This window comes from Haemaphysalis longicornis, unplaced genomic scaffold (genome assembly GCF_048455015.1).
Source record: "Haemaphysalis longicornis isolate Haplotype H1 unplaced genomic scaffold, Haemaphysalis longicornis Haplotype H1 scaffold_2, whole genome shotgun sequence".
Classification (NCBI taxonomy): Eukaryota; Metazoa; Arthropoda; class Arachnida; order Ixodida; family Ixodidae; genus Haemaphysalis; species Haemaphysalis longicornis.
Genome location: NW_027526295.1, coordinates 215631854 through 215647582, shown reverse-complemented (window position 1 = coordinate 215647582; position 15729 = coordinate 215631854). Strand labels below are relative to the sequence as shown.

The window sequence follows — 15729 nt, the reverse complement described above, 5'->3', positions numbered from 1 at the left end:
TCTTGTCTGCTCTGCAAAACGCACCAACCTCTTACAGTGCCAATATCAGGTCTAAAGGAGGCGACAATAAATAGAATTCCCTTGTGCTGACGTGTTCGAAGGTGACAGTGGTGATATGCTGCTGCCGTCGCCGGCCAAGAGAGCGGCCAAGAAGCGCGCAGAACCGCCTCCCCGGGTAGCTCTCGTTGGCGTTCGAGCGCTCTACCAAGACGCAGCTGTTTTTTTTAAGTGCCCTAAACGTGCAGTTTGCTTACAGACGTCACCATAACAAGTTGTTTAGTGCGCGGAAAGGCAAAGAGAAGCGAAAGAGAACCAAAACACTGCATGACCACCTATCAGCCACGCAGCGCTCATCCCGCAAACGCCGCGGAGAAGCGGCGGCAAGCGGCGCAGCGATCGCGAATCTCGAGGCGTACATCCACAAACGAATACGAGGTACAGTGCGGAATTATGTTGCAAAATATCTGCGAGAGACGGAGTAAATTGGGGCGTTCCTTTCATATAAGAGGTGGCTTAATACGACTTTGTGGTAATAAACAAATTCCCCTTCACCGTAGAAAAGCCGTGGGACAAGTCCAATATCAGTTCGATCGCAGAAAAAAAAATGTTCCAATAAGATAGAGGGCAAACAATTGCATGAGGTAGCTTAAAACACTTGCGCATACATTAATACATGGTACGCCTCATTTCCGTATTTTTAATCCTTTCTTTATTTCATCCGTACTCACCAAAGCTTCACAATATTCACCACAGTTTTCTGTGCGAGCTCTTTTCTTATTCCTGTGGCGGGCTGAAATATGGAAAAAAGTGTAGCAACATGTTCTATGTTAAAAAGTATATTAGGTTAGGTTATACGTAACGATGCAGTGTTCGGCCACGTCCACTGAGGTAACATTAGAATAATACATCCCTATCGTAAAAAATGGGGGCAAGGTTGTATCTCGGTGATTAGGTTAAGCTGGCAAACTCAATTGGCCGAACTAGCATAATCACCTAACTAATCATTTAACCTAACCCTTAAACCTGATCACCTTAACCTAACCTTAAGTTCGCCGACTTTTTGCAGACGTCACGTGAGGCTGTGATAAAGGCTGTGATTCGGGGAAACGGCTTCCACCAACCGAGCAATCCTCCAATCTGATAGAGTGGGGCTTGTGAAGAGGCTTTTGATGCGGGGTCTCATGTTCATAACTCTTTAATTAAATCTGGCTGTGAATCAAAGGAAGGCAAATCTCACAGCGAAACTCGCTTTGACCGTATAAGGAGAGTGGGCTCTTTCTGCTTCTCGCAGTGTTAGAGCAAGTTACTAAAGCCTCTAAATAGCAAAGTTGATTGAACCAGTTGAACAAAAGAAGCTATGCAGAACACACTCCCTGCTTTACCTCCCCTGAAATTTTTCAAGTTATTTTAGATTATTGTATCAGATTATTGAAGATTCAGACTAAGATTACGTAATATTATTGTCATCAAGGAGAAATTCCTCAACAGATATAGGTAAAAAGGTAGACGTCAAGACATCTGATCTCAGACAATTTGCCTCATAAGATTTCTTGACCTTTTGTGTCTGGTGACTCCGTATCTAGCTCCTACCCCAACATCACCACAAAGCATCAGTTCGAATCCCCCTCAGTAGCTTCATGTATGATCTTCTGCCTGCCTACGGGTTTTTCGCGTCAACTTTTGTAGCCAACTTGAGCTTGCAAGAAATCCTCGCCCTTCTCACCGTGCGATTCTTTGTCGCAGTCCACCAACCGCCTGGGCTTCTCTCAAGTGATCAAGAAGCCCAAGTTCATATACGTGGAGGGAATCCGTCTGTCGCCAACACTGGCAGAGGAGAACGTCATCTTCTCTCTTAACTTCGAGCCGAGAGAAAACGACATCGTGGTCGACTCGTACCCGGGCTGCGGCAGCTCCTGGGTCCTGCAGATCGTCTACCTCCTCTTGAACAATGCCCACCTCGGCAAAATCACGGAGACCCTATCGAAGGAGGTCTGCTACCTGGAGGCCGAAGGAACTCAGGTGAGAGCTTCCCACCAGCCCTCTTTGTACAAATTTTCGCCCTGTGGCAAAAAAAAGGCAATGGACGGCAAGCAACGTTACTGCGGACAGCGTTGCTAACATGGTTGCGTAAAGTAACAAAAGAGGCGTAACAAAATTGTATTAGAATGCACACCACGAGAATCTCGGATGTAAACGTATAATGGAATTGGGAATACTTTGAGGGCGTGTGCATTAAAAAGCGCAGTTTTCGGTCTTCGACCAAGCATTTGTGTGTTGTTTGTAATAAATACTGTGATTTGTGCCCTTAGGATTTACGTTGTGTTCTCGTTTATTTCGTCTGCTTGGCGTGCTGTCATTGATCTCCATAGTTGTAACTACGGCGGTTCACGATGAGTACGGCGGGCAGACAGACGGGGCAAAAATCAGTTTTTTATTACATAAAAATGTGGTTCTTAGAGTCCTCTTACCGGCTGCGTGGCTGCAATATGCACTTCAGTCCAACATCACATACTCTGCTGTAGTGAGGCTCGAGATTTTTCCGTGGGCTGGAGACGGCAGCGAAAATTACAGCTGTATACTGCCGGAACACTGAATCTCTTTTTTTTGGTCAGTCCTGGATAGTTCGCTGCTGGACGGACAACTCATCTCCGACAGGAAGCATCGTATGAACACCCGTAAATACATGTAGAAACATCTGGACCGCAAATCTCGAACCCGGCGATGGCTAACGACGTCCCCTCTGCTAGTACATAGTTTGACGCAGTTGCAGTTGCAGCGCCCCCCCCCCCCCCTTCCCGCCCGTCCCTCGTCAGTTTAACCGGTTGCCGTTCACGGTTACAAATCGATGCACTGGGAAAACTGTGTGTCGGTTCGTTGCAATTTATCGATTCTCGGCCACCGAGAATCGATAAATTGCAACGAATAAATTGCTAACTCGCAACTGAGTTGCGAGTTAGCGCCATCGTGTGTGTCTCCTCTTCTGTGTCCCGTCTCTAGCGCTACTTACGATGAATCAAAACCAACTAGCCCAACTGTCAATTTTATTGAACTACATTCTCTTGGATGCGCAGGTAGAAACGTACAAGGCCCCTCGCATCATCAAGACCCACCTTCCGTTCAACAGCATTGCGTACAACGAAAAAGCCAAGTACATCTACATCGCCCGCAACGTGAAGGACTGCTGCGTGTCCATTTTCCACATCATGAAGACGTTTCCGGAAGACTACCAGTTCAACAATGGAACATTCGAAGACCTTTTCGAGTGTTTCATCCGAGGGGAGATGGAGTACAATGACTACTTCGACCACCTGCTTCCGTGGTGGAACTACAGGCAAAGGGAGAACGTCCTCTTCCTCGTCTACGAGACCATGAAGAAGGAACCCAAGGAACACGTTCAGATTATCGCCAAGTTCCTGGGCGCGCACATCAACGAGTTCATCCAGGAACAGTCCAAGCTGCAGTCAGTACTGCGCATGTCCAACATCCTTTTCATGAAGCTCAAGGTTAGGGACTACGCCTCCGTCGTGCCTAAGAGGAAGTTCTTCATTCGAGAAGGGGTTGTTGGCCAGTGGAAGAACTTTTTAACCGGTGAGCAGTCGCGCCGCATCGATAACAAGTTCTTCCAGAGGACTGTTGACACGCCTATGAATCTGCTGTGGAAAGGGATGGGCGTGTTCGACTGACGAATGCAGGTTGTCAGGCGAGCTTACGATGTTTTTCTGGGCTGTCTTCTGGCTCTTTTGCAGAAGTTTCATATTTATACAGAGCGATTGCGAGCAGCATTCTGCAACCGTACCCTGAAAAAACAGACCAACACGTAGTAGATTAAATTGATTGCGGTCGAGCTTGTGTGCTTTACTCGTACGTAGGACACGTAGAATCGGCGCTTGGACAACAGCGCACATGCGCGCCTTGCGCCGTTGTCAAAGCGCAGTTCCCATATTTTTCTCTAATCGCATGCTGGACATCGCCATTCTCCAAGCTCGTACATTCGATCAAGCTGATTTGTCGTTCTGGAGTGTTGTGGGAAAACCAACCTGCGGCGAAGGCTTAGAGTGTATTGCTCCATAAATTAAGGCATTATTCACAGACGTGGAACTCTCCATTAAATAAGGTATACTTGTTGCGAAACACTGGTGTCAATCCGGCTATTTCCGGGATGTAAAGTTGTGTTACTTAAGGGCTTAATCAACTCTTGTGGTCATAGCCTTGCTATCGAACCGCGGTACACGCAATTCTCGGCCTTGTGGTACGATTAGAGCGATGCAAAATTTGTGCACCTTACGCTTCGGCTGCTGCAAAACGAGCCCTGTGAAAGAACACTGAATCGAAAGCAACGTCAACAGCGAGCGGCGGGGTGCAGCAGGAGTTTGCGGACCTGCGGCATGTGAATGATTGCCGTACCCCGCCGCCGCACACTTCAACATGTTCGATTAGGAGCAGTTCGTACTGTGGTCAGTCATGCCTCGTATGTCCAGCATCCCCATCATTGAGCTGAAGTTGAGGAACCAAAATCCCGTCATCCAGCGAAGATGAATCCATAAATGGAGGACTTTATTCATTACAGGAACACTCTCGGCTGCTGGGAATGAGGGAGAGGAGGGTACGATGTCGTCTAAGGGAGTCAGTTAAGGTCAGCTGGAGACATGGTCGAACTCCCTGTAAACAGGTAGCATTTTCATCTTGGAAGCAGTGGGCGCGTTTGACCAACGAGGCTTCGTGTCGGGCTTGCGCCACATTCAGCTTACCTCCTGCTGTCCTTTACCGTGTCATTCATTGTTTTAAAGACGATAGCCTTTCTTGGGCTACTAAAACGCAGAAATTTTGGTCTGTCTGTCTGTCTGTCTGTCTGTCTGTCTGTCTGTCTGTCTGTCTGTCTGTCTGTCTGTCTGTCTGTCTGTCTGTCTGTCTGTCTGTCTGTCTGTCTGTCTGTCTGTCTGTCTGTCTGTCTGTCTGTGACCCGATTGAGCCACACAGCCAAAGGGAAACGAAGTCTGCGCAATATTCCTATGTACTCACAGCGAAATATAAACGTCTAAGTCAGGTTTATATGTTCATACTTGTCAACATTGTTGAACAAGAACAAGGCATTACGCAAATATAAGACAGAAAATTAATACACAAGGGATATTTACAGTGTTCCCTTATAAAATAATTCATAGATACTTGATCTTTGCGAAACGAAATACATCTGCTGCAGGCAAAAAAATTCACACTGTCGCCTGCTGTCCCCCGCGCCTCTAAAGCTTCTGGCGGCATTTTAAGAATTCAAGCGGCAACACTTACGAAAGGTTCCACTAGATAGGTTCCTCGTTCTGCTTGGAACGGACGTGGACTAGGGCAACGCGGTACTATAAACGTTGAAGTAGGGCGTCTCGATTCACGCGCGTCTCCACCGTACGGCAGCGCTGGCATAGAGGCACCCAGCCTGGAGCAGTGGAACGCGGTAAATTTAAATTGACTTGAGCAAACTTTCAGAGTGTTTAGCTTGGGAGGAACGCGACGCAAGAGAGACATGACAGGTGAACGGGAAAGCGAAGGGAGACATTTACTTGGCAAATCTCGACAAAGACTATCGTCTTTTGACTACATTTTCGAAGAAAGGAGCAGGTACGCGGCCAGTGTTTTACTCAGAGTCGTTGTAAGGGCTCTCGTCTTGTCGCCTGTGTGGCCAGCCCAAATGGCGGTTGCAGAAACTTATAAAGACTGTTAATTCCTAAATGCATTGTCCTCGACCATTCCTCAGAATCATGTGTCGGAGCGCTGGCGTTCGAATAGGAAGACAGGCGGCCACAGACGCCTACGTAATTATCTCTACGGAGCGCCTAGGGACATCTTCGTGATGGAAATTTGTTTCGCAGTACCGCACTCCTGGATTTTGGAAAACTGCTTGGCGACACGCAAGGCTTCAATTTTCTGACAGTGAAGTCTTTTTGAGATACGAGCTGTGTATGATTTTAATTTTTCCTTCTCAGGAGCCCATAATGGCTACTCAGAAACCTCTGATAAGCTTGGGTGTCGACGGGATTTATCTTTGAAGTAGCCCCTGATATTTAAAATGCAATAATATTTTGAAGCAGCTCGCACGTTATTGAAGGCCTTTATCTCTCCTTGTGCGTTTCTTCTTTTTTTGCAATTTTAGCTCGTCGGGAAAGTTACGGGTGTTTTGCTTGTCAGGGGTGACTGCCGTCACCAGGGGTAGTCAGGGATGCTCAAACTGGGGTCCACAGCTTCCCCCGATTCTTATATAGACCTCGGGACCATTGTCGATGACCTTGCAAAACGCTTTTTGTTTTGTTAAGCGCATTTACAATGTTTATTTTGGGTATTTACAGAATGTCCAAACAAGGCTAAACTTGGCTGCATGACATTCAGATAATGTTTCTAACACTCTTTTGTAAATCGAAGGCCTCAGCGTGCTCTCTCGGACCACATTGTAGTCAGCTAGAACCATCGATACGCCCTGGTGTTGTCGATGGCTTCGTCTATCATTATTAAGGCGTTGGGTTCGATTCCCAGACCCACATTTAGGCTTTTTACTTCAACTAATCTACTCGATGTTGATTATAAGAGCACTTCCGACTAATATTATTTTACCCCGGCTACATTATCTTCACCGGTTCTCTTTGTTTATTTTTTTTTTTGCCGCCGGCCAATTTCTGGCCCCTCTTTTGGCCACGATGACGGTTACTCTGGCTAGCCACTTCACTGATGCTTTTACATTGAAACAAAGCATGATCTTCAAGGTCTCGTGGACTGGCATACCCGATACTGATTACAGAATAATACCACAAAAAAACGAAAAATGGCATTCCTAATCCCCTATAGGCATCACAAGCTTCGAATCATTCAGGTGTAACCGCCTTTCCATAACCATTTCGAGGGGAAAAACAGAACTGTACACTAAGACGCACGTGTATACGACAACGGCACGTGTTTACGAGAACCTGTTTACGAGAAAAGCCCGTACAGATGGAATCGGGAAAAAACACACACACCTGACACAAAGCGCACCAGCCCAAAGCCCCCTGCTGATCGTTCATTAGCAGCTGCGGCTTCCATTCCGTGCATTGCTTGTCCCGCAGTGTCAGTCAACCACGCTTCTAGAGGAGAACCAACTAGGTACCTCTATTGTTGTGCCTTTTGCAGGTGTAGTGCGCAACAGCCAGGTATTTTTCCGCGTCACTTGTCATTGTCTAGCCCCCAAAGGGCGTCGATTTCTTTATTCTACTTTTAATGCGTGAGCCCAAAGTCGTACTCCTGTAGGGCTAGTCGCCATCTCGTCAGAAGGGAGCTCGACAGCGTGGATGTCGTCAGGTGAGTAAGAGGGTCATAATCGATTATTATTGCGGGAGCTAGTGAGCAAATTTTTCGCATAGCTTAGTCAAGAGAGCGGGCGACATAAAAGCACAGAATGAGAATGGAGTGGAGAGAGCACGTCAAGATAGCAGCCTTGGATATATAGTGGAAAACCGAGCTAGTTGAAAATGGTTCATGACGAACTGCGCGCGAAAACCGAATGAGACAAGGGAAACACACACAACGCAGTTTTCAATTATATTTATTGTCAGAAAAAGACACACAAATACAGGAGGTATTCATTGGCGTGGAATTCATTCAGGCAACCATGTGTGTGCGCCACCATATCCGTTCCCAAGCGTCTGTTGCTAAGGCGACGTTGTGCACACGGCCCGCACTGCCCCCAGATCAGGCGATCAGGCACCACTCTTCTCCTCCATGCCTTTATGGCGGCCAGGCAGGCCACGGTCCGCGACGTGACCTTGCCTTTTCGTGCAAGGCGTGTGCGAGTGATTCGATAGTCAGTTGTACCGCGATATCTTTTGTTACGAGAAAAGTCAGGGTTCCCCTCATGAGTGTGACAACCTTATGTGCAATTAAACCCCAGCCTCTGCGCACACCTGGTTGGTCGTGGCACAAAGGTTGCAACGTGAGCGCAGTGGTCCGTTTGACAGGAGGAACTGCACCATTTCCAAACTGTTTCCCACTGAATGCTAAGTAATACCACGCTGCCAAGTACTGTTGAGTGCAGCACAGTACAATCTACCTATCGGCAGACGCGTATGAAGTCGCCGCCGCAAATCAGCTGATTGCCAGCCGCCGCGCTGTAATGTCAGAGGTGAGTTCTTTTGCTTGGTGTGAAACATTTAGTGCGCGAGAAAGCCAGCGCTAAATCGGCGTACGCGTGAAATATTTCTCCAAATAAATTAACCACGTATTAGAGGGCACTTACCAGACAAAGTCGTGGATACGGTGCTGGTGCACTTGCGCTGACATCCGCGGCGGCATCCAACTGCAGCGTCGGACTTATGCGTGCCGTTCGCAGCCGCGGTTTCATACCCCGGTGATGCGAAGTGCTCGAGGGCAGGTAGAGCGCCACCACATAATATGAGTGCGATTAATAGTATATTTGTTGACGTCACCAGCGATAATCATGTTGAAACGCAGCAGACGGTGGACGATGGTGCGTTTTTTTTCTGCGAGGTGGAAACGCAAAGCGCATGCGCTGGCACAGTGGCCACGGACATGGCGGTTTTCAGTGTTCCCAAGCAAAGAAATCACCCGCTAAACTTTTCAATGAATACCACCTATAGGCTCTGTCACATGACACATAGGGGTACACATGCGCACGGGAATCGGAATTCACGTTATACTTCCGCCTCTAAAATGTTAGTTTATTCATTTACTAATACCACTGATGGGTCAATAACACAGTTCTTTTTTGAAAAGAAATCCGGAAGGCTTCTCCCACTATATTTATGCCTGTTTCTTGGGGGACTATAGAATTCTCGTCTTATTGAAATACAGTGTGCAACCACATTCTACGTAATGACGTATTAAGGGGGTAAAGGGGCGCCCTTGCAAGCTATCTTAATCTGATGTGGTCGCAGTGTCAAGTTTGACCAGTATACGCACGACCGCATATCATCGACATGCGGAATACGACGCTTTTGTTCCATTCGACAAATTGGCGTAATATCGTACTTTGCACTCTTACATATCCTGGGACAGCTGCTAGAACTTATTTCGAACAAGTGAGCACGCGTTACTGAGCTTATCCTGCGCCGCAAATACCACATGGGCACCAAATATCGTTGCCACTTTCTTTAGCCGATGTGATAATTCATGCATATATGTAATTACCGAGAATGACCCGCCGCGGTGGCTCAGTGGCTAAGGCGCTGCGCTGCTGAGCACGAGGTCGCGGGTTCGATTCCCGGCCGCGGCGGCCGCTTTTCTGATGGAGGCGAAAAGCAAAAACGCCCGTGTGTACGAGACTTCGGCGCAAGTTAAAGATCCCCAGGTGGTCAAAATTAATCCGGAGCCCTCCACTACGGCGCGCCTCATCGCCTTCGTTGCGTCGGCGCGTTAAACCCTACAATCAATCAATTACCGAGAATACACCGCACTCATTATGTTGACATTCGTTTTTCGGCGCAGCCTTTGTTGCCCGTTCGTGGGCTGAGCTCCGTCGCCGTCATCGTAATCGAGCGACGAAAGCTGGACCATAGAGTGGAAAGAAAAAACGAACGATGAAAGAAAACAAAGGGGAAGAGTGTCGCGTAACTGGGAGGGGAGGGCGGTTCGCCTTGGCGCAACACCGACTAGATGGCGGCGCGAGGCAGCACTCTCCCAAAGTGTGCTGTGGGGGAGGGGACGGGGCAGTACGCTGTGCCCGCACGAGGCGCCCGAAGGCGCGACGCTTAGCGAAAACGTGAGGGGGGCGTGCGCGTGACTATGATGTGCGTTCGCTTAAGACGCAGTTCACGGTCCCTTCCCGAGACGCACTTCGTCGCCCCGCCGACGCAAAGGCTCATCATCGCTGCCGTTGAGAGAACCCACGAGTGAGTGCTGCCTCAGCGCACTGCTGCTGCGCCCAAATATCGCATTAGGGAGTATCGTAATCGCCAGCCAATTTTTCTTTCTTCCTCTGCCCTCCGACAAGATGGCTTTTGCCTCTTTCTTGCTGGTCACGAGACAAACCGCCTGAGGAAATCCTGCCTTACTAAGTCGCTCTACTTGCTGGTAGAAGGCCTGCCCCACTCCATGTGAGCAAGATTTGTCCACTGCTGGCTTGCAAAAGGCCACTGCAATACCCTGCTTAACTATTTTTAATTGGTCTGAAGCAAAATTGAGAAGTGGCCGGCTTCTCGGAACGTGGTGAAAGCATCCAGCAGACATCATCATCAGCCTACTCCGGTCCACTGCAGGACAAAGGCCTCTCCCATTTAACTCCAACCGCTCCTGTGCTGCGATGCTCGGGTCCACAGTTTACTCCCCGAATTTCCTTATTTCATTCATCCGTCGTGTTAATGACCTTCGCCTTGTTCTACCACCTCTTGGTATCAACTTTGTAACCTTAATTTTCCACCGGTTGTCGTTTCATCTCACTAAATTGCCAGACCAAGTACATTATAGGGGCGAAGCCCCTTAGGGGCTCGAGCTGTCGTCGTCGTCTGTCGTTATCGTCGTTTCATGTAGTCATGGTACTAAAAACCGCTAGAACATTTCACGCTAGAACGTAACGCATACTAAAAGACACACCACGCCACTCGTTTTCCAACGCCTTGCGCTAGAGCGCTTGTTGCTTCAAAGACACAAGACGTCTAAAGCAAAGCTGTATACCTCCAACCCCCAACGGTTTCATCTCCGCGGGCAAAAACGCCAAGGCGCCACTTATAAACTGCATGCTTCGCATCTCCCCAGCTTTCACATTAGTGGAGATTGTCCGGGATTTTTTTTTATTGCGACAGTATGCCCTTTGGCATAAGTTCCTACAGGTACAAGTTTGCACCCGTTTCCCGGATGAAGTCCAGAAGACAGCGGTGGTGGGGCCCCCACAGCCATCGCTGAAGATCGGGGGGTCTCCCCTGATGCAGGCCTGTGCCGCGAAGGTGTCGGGATCTCGCTGCACTCGGTGAAGGGCACGTCCATAGCAGGTAGTTGGTGTCGGCGTCTTTGGCTTTTTAATTTTGAGTGACAGAGGTAGCTTAATTTTTCTTTATTTGTGGGCGCTTTCCGAGTGCTCCCTAATCCATACCTACTGCGCCGTATTTCTCTCTCATGGTTGGGGTCAGCCCTAACCATCTGTCCGAGGCAGTTACACTCGTTTACGTATTCTAGCGTTCCATTTCCTAAGCTGAAGAGGACGTTGTCGGCATGCTTATTGCTCTTTACTATAGATTTATTCAAATTTATTTTTAACCCCACGGCCGTGCTTTGTGGTTGTAGTTCTTCAAGCATTGTTTGCATGTGCTCTGCACTCTCACTCAGCAAGACATGTGGTCTGCAAACGTCAAACGGCTCAAAATGGTATCTCCCTGCATCACTTCCTTTAGGATCGGAAATTTATCGGTTTGCTTGTGGAGGGTTATCCTGCCCGTGCATTCCTTATATGTGTCTTCTAGAAAACTTATGTAGGTTTCCTCTATTTCCTGGTCTTTCAGTGCTTCTAGCACGGCTACGGTGAATTTCTCATTATCTATAAATGCCATGTAAAGGGGCTTAGGGTACTCTGCGGATTTTCGGATTTTGCTATTCCTTGATTAACGACCTGGATGTCATGGATGAGTACTTTTTCCTAAACCCCGTCTGCTCTCTGGGTTGTTGTGAATCCAGGCTGTTGCCTATGCGGCTAACTATAACTTTGGTAAACAGCTTTTAAACAACTAAGTGTCGGCTAATGGGTCTGTAATTCTTGACATCTTTGGGATCTTCCTTCTTATGAATCATAATAATGCTAGCGTTTTCCCAGGCAATGGACATTTTTTTGAGTCTTCAAGCATTCCAAAAGTAGTAATGCAAGCTTTTCCAGTACAATATCTCCTCCCTCGTTCAAAAGATTCGCTGTTCTGCCGTCGTCACCTGCAGCTTTTTCGATGTTCATGCCTTTGAGAGCTTTTCCAACAACCTCTTTAGTTAACTAATCTGACACCGCAAGTTGAGCTTGTACTCTCGGTAGTTTCCCCTGGTCTAACGTCGCTGGCATACAGTCTGGTGTAGAATGCTTCTGCTACCTTTATTATATCGTCCAAGTTGTGCGTAATGTTACATCGCTCGTCTCCGAGTGCGTGCATCCTGTCTTTGACAATGGCTAGCTTTCTCTTAGTTGCGTTCAAGCTTCCCCCTATTTGCAGCGTTTCCTAGATCACAGCCATGTTATATGCACGAATGTAGTTTCTTTTACTTCCGTTAATAATCTTCGAAAGCTCGGCTAATGCAATCCGATCCGCCATACTTGATACTTTCATGTTCTTAGATTTTTCAATTATAGTTCCTTCGTTTTTTAAGTTTTGCTGTTTGTTCCCTACATGTTGCTTTTTCCACAGCTGCTGCTGAATCACTGAGTGCCGATGTGAGGCTGTGATTTAGCTGTCTACACTGACCTTTCTCAGTTCGTTTAGACGCGCGAGTTTTATTTGAAGAGTTGTTTTAAACTTTTGCGATCTGGCTCTGACTGACTTCATGCGGTGTTTTTTGGTTTTCATGAGTTTTCTTTTTTCTCTTTTGAGATCTCGCCTTAGCTTGCATCTAATCATCCTATGATCACTGCTCCGAATCTTACTTAGCACCTCTACGTCTTGCACAATACCTGGGTTGTCACTTAAATGAAGTCAATTTCTTCTTTGTTGTACAATCAGGACTTTCCATGTCCATTTCCTATTCTTTCGTTTGTAGAAGATTATGATCATCAACCTCAGGTTATTTCTCTCTGCAAATCCCACCGGTGTATACATCGTCGACTGTTGGGATTGTCTATTCTGAATTTTCCTATTGACCTTTCTCCCATTTGCTTCTTACAGACCATTGCGTTAAAGCCTTTCAACACAATCGCGAACTGCACTGTTGCCTTCGTCATTGCCGATTTGACGTCCTCGTAGAAGCTGTCTACGGCTTCGTCGCCATATGCGGTTCTTGGCGCATCTCTCTCGCTAATGCTGAAAAACTCCTCCACGTTGCCTGCTGTTTCTCCGTTGATTAAAAATTCCACCTGGTGCCCTTTCTTGTCTTCGGGTCTTTTGTAGCACAGAATATGCCCGCTAGTGAGAACTTCGCTTATCCCTATAATATGCCATTTAATATCCGAGAGCTCCTCTAGTAATACAGCTAAGCTTCCATCACTAGACAAGGTGCGTGTGTTGAACGTTGGCAGGGTCAAGTTCCAAAGACGGTGTATCCGGACCGGCCTGTCAAGCTCCAAAGGTGGGTTCGCCCAAGCCGTCTAAGAGACATGATCATATTTAAAAGTGAGTCTACAGCCCTACCTAACCATCATCACCGATTCTCAGCAAGCATGCCGGTGGTATCAAGCTGGCCTGGCACCCCCTCAAGCTCTTCCCATCTTTCACTGTCTCCCCGAAGAAATAGAAATAACAATAATTTGGACCCCTGGCCACTCTGGTCTTGCTGGGAATGAAGCGGCCCATGCCGCAGCCCGCGCTCTCCACAACCGGGCACTCCCCTCTGCAAGGCTAGATACCACAGGACGTCCAGATTCTGCAAGCACCACCTTAACACCGCTGGACTCTACCTATAGCTCCATCCTTTCCCACTACACAAACAACAGAAGAAGGTACCCTCCTCCCCACCCATCCCTTACCCCACATGAAGCCTATGTCTATCGCCGCCTTCAGACGGAAACTTTCTACAATCGCACGATTCTCTCACACATCTCCCCATTCCTCTTCCCCCATAACTGCCAAGCGTGTGACCTTCCTCTTACCACCTTCCACCTAGTCTTCTCCTGCCCGCAGCACCCAACCCCCCTTCACTCCCCCACCCTTGAGCAGTGGGAGTCCGCTCTGACCAGCTCGTCACCGGAGCAGCAGCTCTGCCTGGTGAAACGAGCTCTGGAATCGGCGCGGGCTCGCGGCCTCCTGGACATGGGAGGCTGACCACTTCCCCTTCCCTCTCCCCTAAAGCTCAAATAAACGTTTTTACCACCACCACCACCTACTCGTATCCTCGAAGGCGAATTTCAAGCCCTTCCCTCGAGTTCCGAAGGCATTCAACCCTTTTTCTTTTAACCATTTTCCTTTTTATTTGCCAAATTGGAGTCAGTTATCAACACCAAATAATCGCCAGTGTACCTGAAACGTTCCAGATATCCCTGACCAGTTCCTTATCCACAGTACCCAGAAAAATTGTGCTCCAGGCAGGTGCTGGTCTCGAACTAATGCATACACTACTTTTCTGCAAGTACATCATCATCATCATAATCGCCAACAAAAGCAAAAGTGTATTTAGGTCAATTGCAGGATGAAGGCCTTTCCCATTGACCTCCGCCCACTCCTGTCTTGTGGTACCCTAGTCCATTCTTTGCCTCCAAGTTTCGGGTCCGTTCGATCCACCCCGCACCTCCTGAATCAATTCACAGCAGTGCAAAGTCGGTTCTGCCATCCTGTATAATCGGCGGAACAAGACCTGCACTTTTCGTCTGCTTCTGCACCTCCTCGGCAGGGAGTGCAGGAAAAGCCACGGATTTGTCCTGCACCCGTCGGCGCCACCGGTGAATGAAACGGCGCAGTGAAGGTGCCCTGAGCTGCAGCACTGAAACGAACGGTGAAGTGCTGCACCGCCAGAACTGGTTCACGTGGTGTAACAGACAGACAGACAGACAGACAGACAGACAGACAGACAGACAGACAGACAGACAGACAGACAGACAGACAGACAGACAGACTATAGTTTCTAAAATATACTGGCTTGTGTGCTGAGGGCGGGCGAGGAGAAGGCCCTGACGGTGATTATTTCCGAAAGGGCCCGCTCGGTGCACTGCTGTGCGAGAGGGTGCACCTGCGTTCAATCCGCGCTTCAAGTTAGAAGAAGAGTGCGAAGCAAGCGTTTCCATTTTCCGTGTATTTGAAGCGTTCGTTAAAAAAACGCCCTGTTGTGTAAGAACTACACGGGTGCGTTATCAGTGCACGCGTTTTGCGATACCAAACGTAGATAAACTTGTGACGTAAGCGTCAACGTCTGCTGCCGCCCCCAAAAAACTTCCCTTGTCAGTAACCACCAGACCGAACGTTTGTTTACTTTGCTTTTGAGAGCAAAAAAATGTCACAGGAAGTTTGAAAACCTTACCACATACCCTGCATTCGGCCAGAGATAAAGTGAAAACAAATAATAACAACTATGTCCAGCAATTAACCTGAGACTAAAGCAACGTTCGCGACTCCGAAGTGCCTTTTTGCGCTGTATATCGAAGGTGATATGAAAAACATTACGGCAGTAAAATTTAAAGCGACACCTTTGATTTGTTTGAAGTAAACGTTGATATCTGAAAATGTCTCTAAAGGGCTGTCTTGAAGAATTAATAACTTAATGAAAACTTCACCAATTACGGCATTAAAAACTACCGAGAACTTGTATTAGCTTAAAAAACACCGTTAAAATGACACAATAGCGATGTTTGTAATTTTAGAGAAGCTATTGTACTTTACAAAGCAGAAAATTAAAAACATTGTTATATCTACTACTTCAAATTGTTTCTCATGGAGGGCCAACCCACAATAAACCACGATTTATTATACCTCAACCGATCCCAAGAGTTTCCTCGTGATTCAACAAACCCACTTGCCAGAGAGCTCAGTCAGTGTGATATTACGAACTGAAGAAAGCAGTACATAGAGGCTGGTGTGCCAACGCGTGCCAGCTATTTTACCTGTTTGTATTTTTGTACCCTCAAAAATAGCTAGCTGTTTCTTAAAC

The 15729-nt window shown here is 47.6% G+C and overlaps 2 protein-coding genes across 3 annotated transcripts in view; both read left to right on the top strand.

Annotated features, from left to right (window-relative positions):
- The first annotated feature begins 861 nt into the window (after positions 1 to 861).
- On the top strand, positions 862 to 3803 carry LOC144168502 (sulfotransferase ssu-1-like). The gene is made up of 3 exons (XM_077697472.1): positions 862 to 888; positions 1744 to 2019; positions 3072 to 3803. The coding sequence occupies exons 1-3, from the start codon at positions 862 to 864 to the stop codon at positions 3681 to 3683; spliced, it is 915 nt and encodes a 304-aa protein (XP_077553598.1). The 3' UTR covers positions 3684 to 3803.
- A 3372-nt stretch (positions 3804 to 7175) lies between these two features.
- The window catches only part of LOC144169886 (endochitinase-like), a 53965-nt gene continuing 45411 nt past the window's right edge, over positions 7176 to 15729 (top strand). The window contains exon 1 of one of the 2 annotated variants that reach the window (XM_077699301.1): positions 7176 to 7317. The gene's annotated coding sequence lies outside the window, so the exon portion shown is untranslated. The remainder of the gene's footprint in view (positions 7318 to 15729) is intronic. The other variant, XM_077699297.1, reaches the window with a different exon arrangement.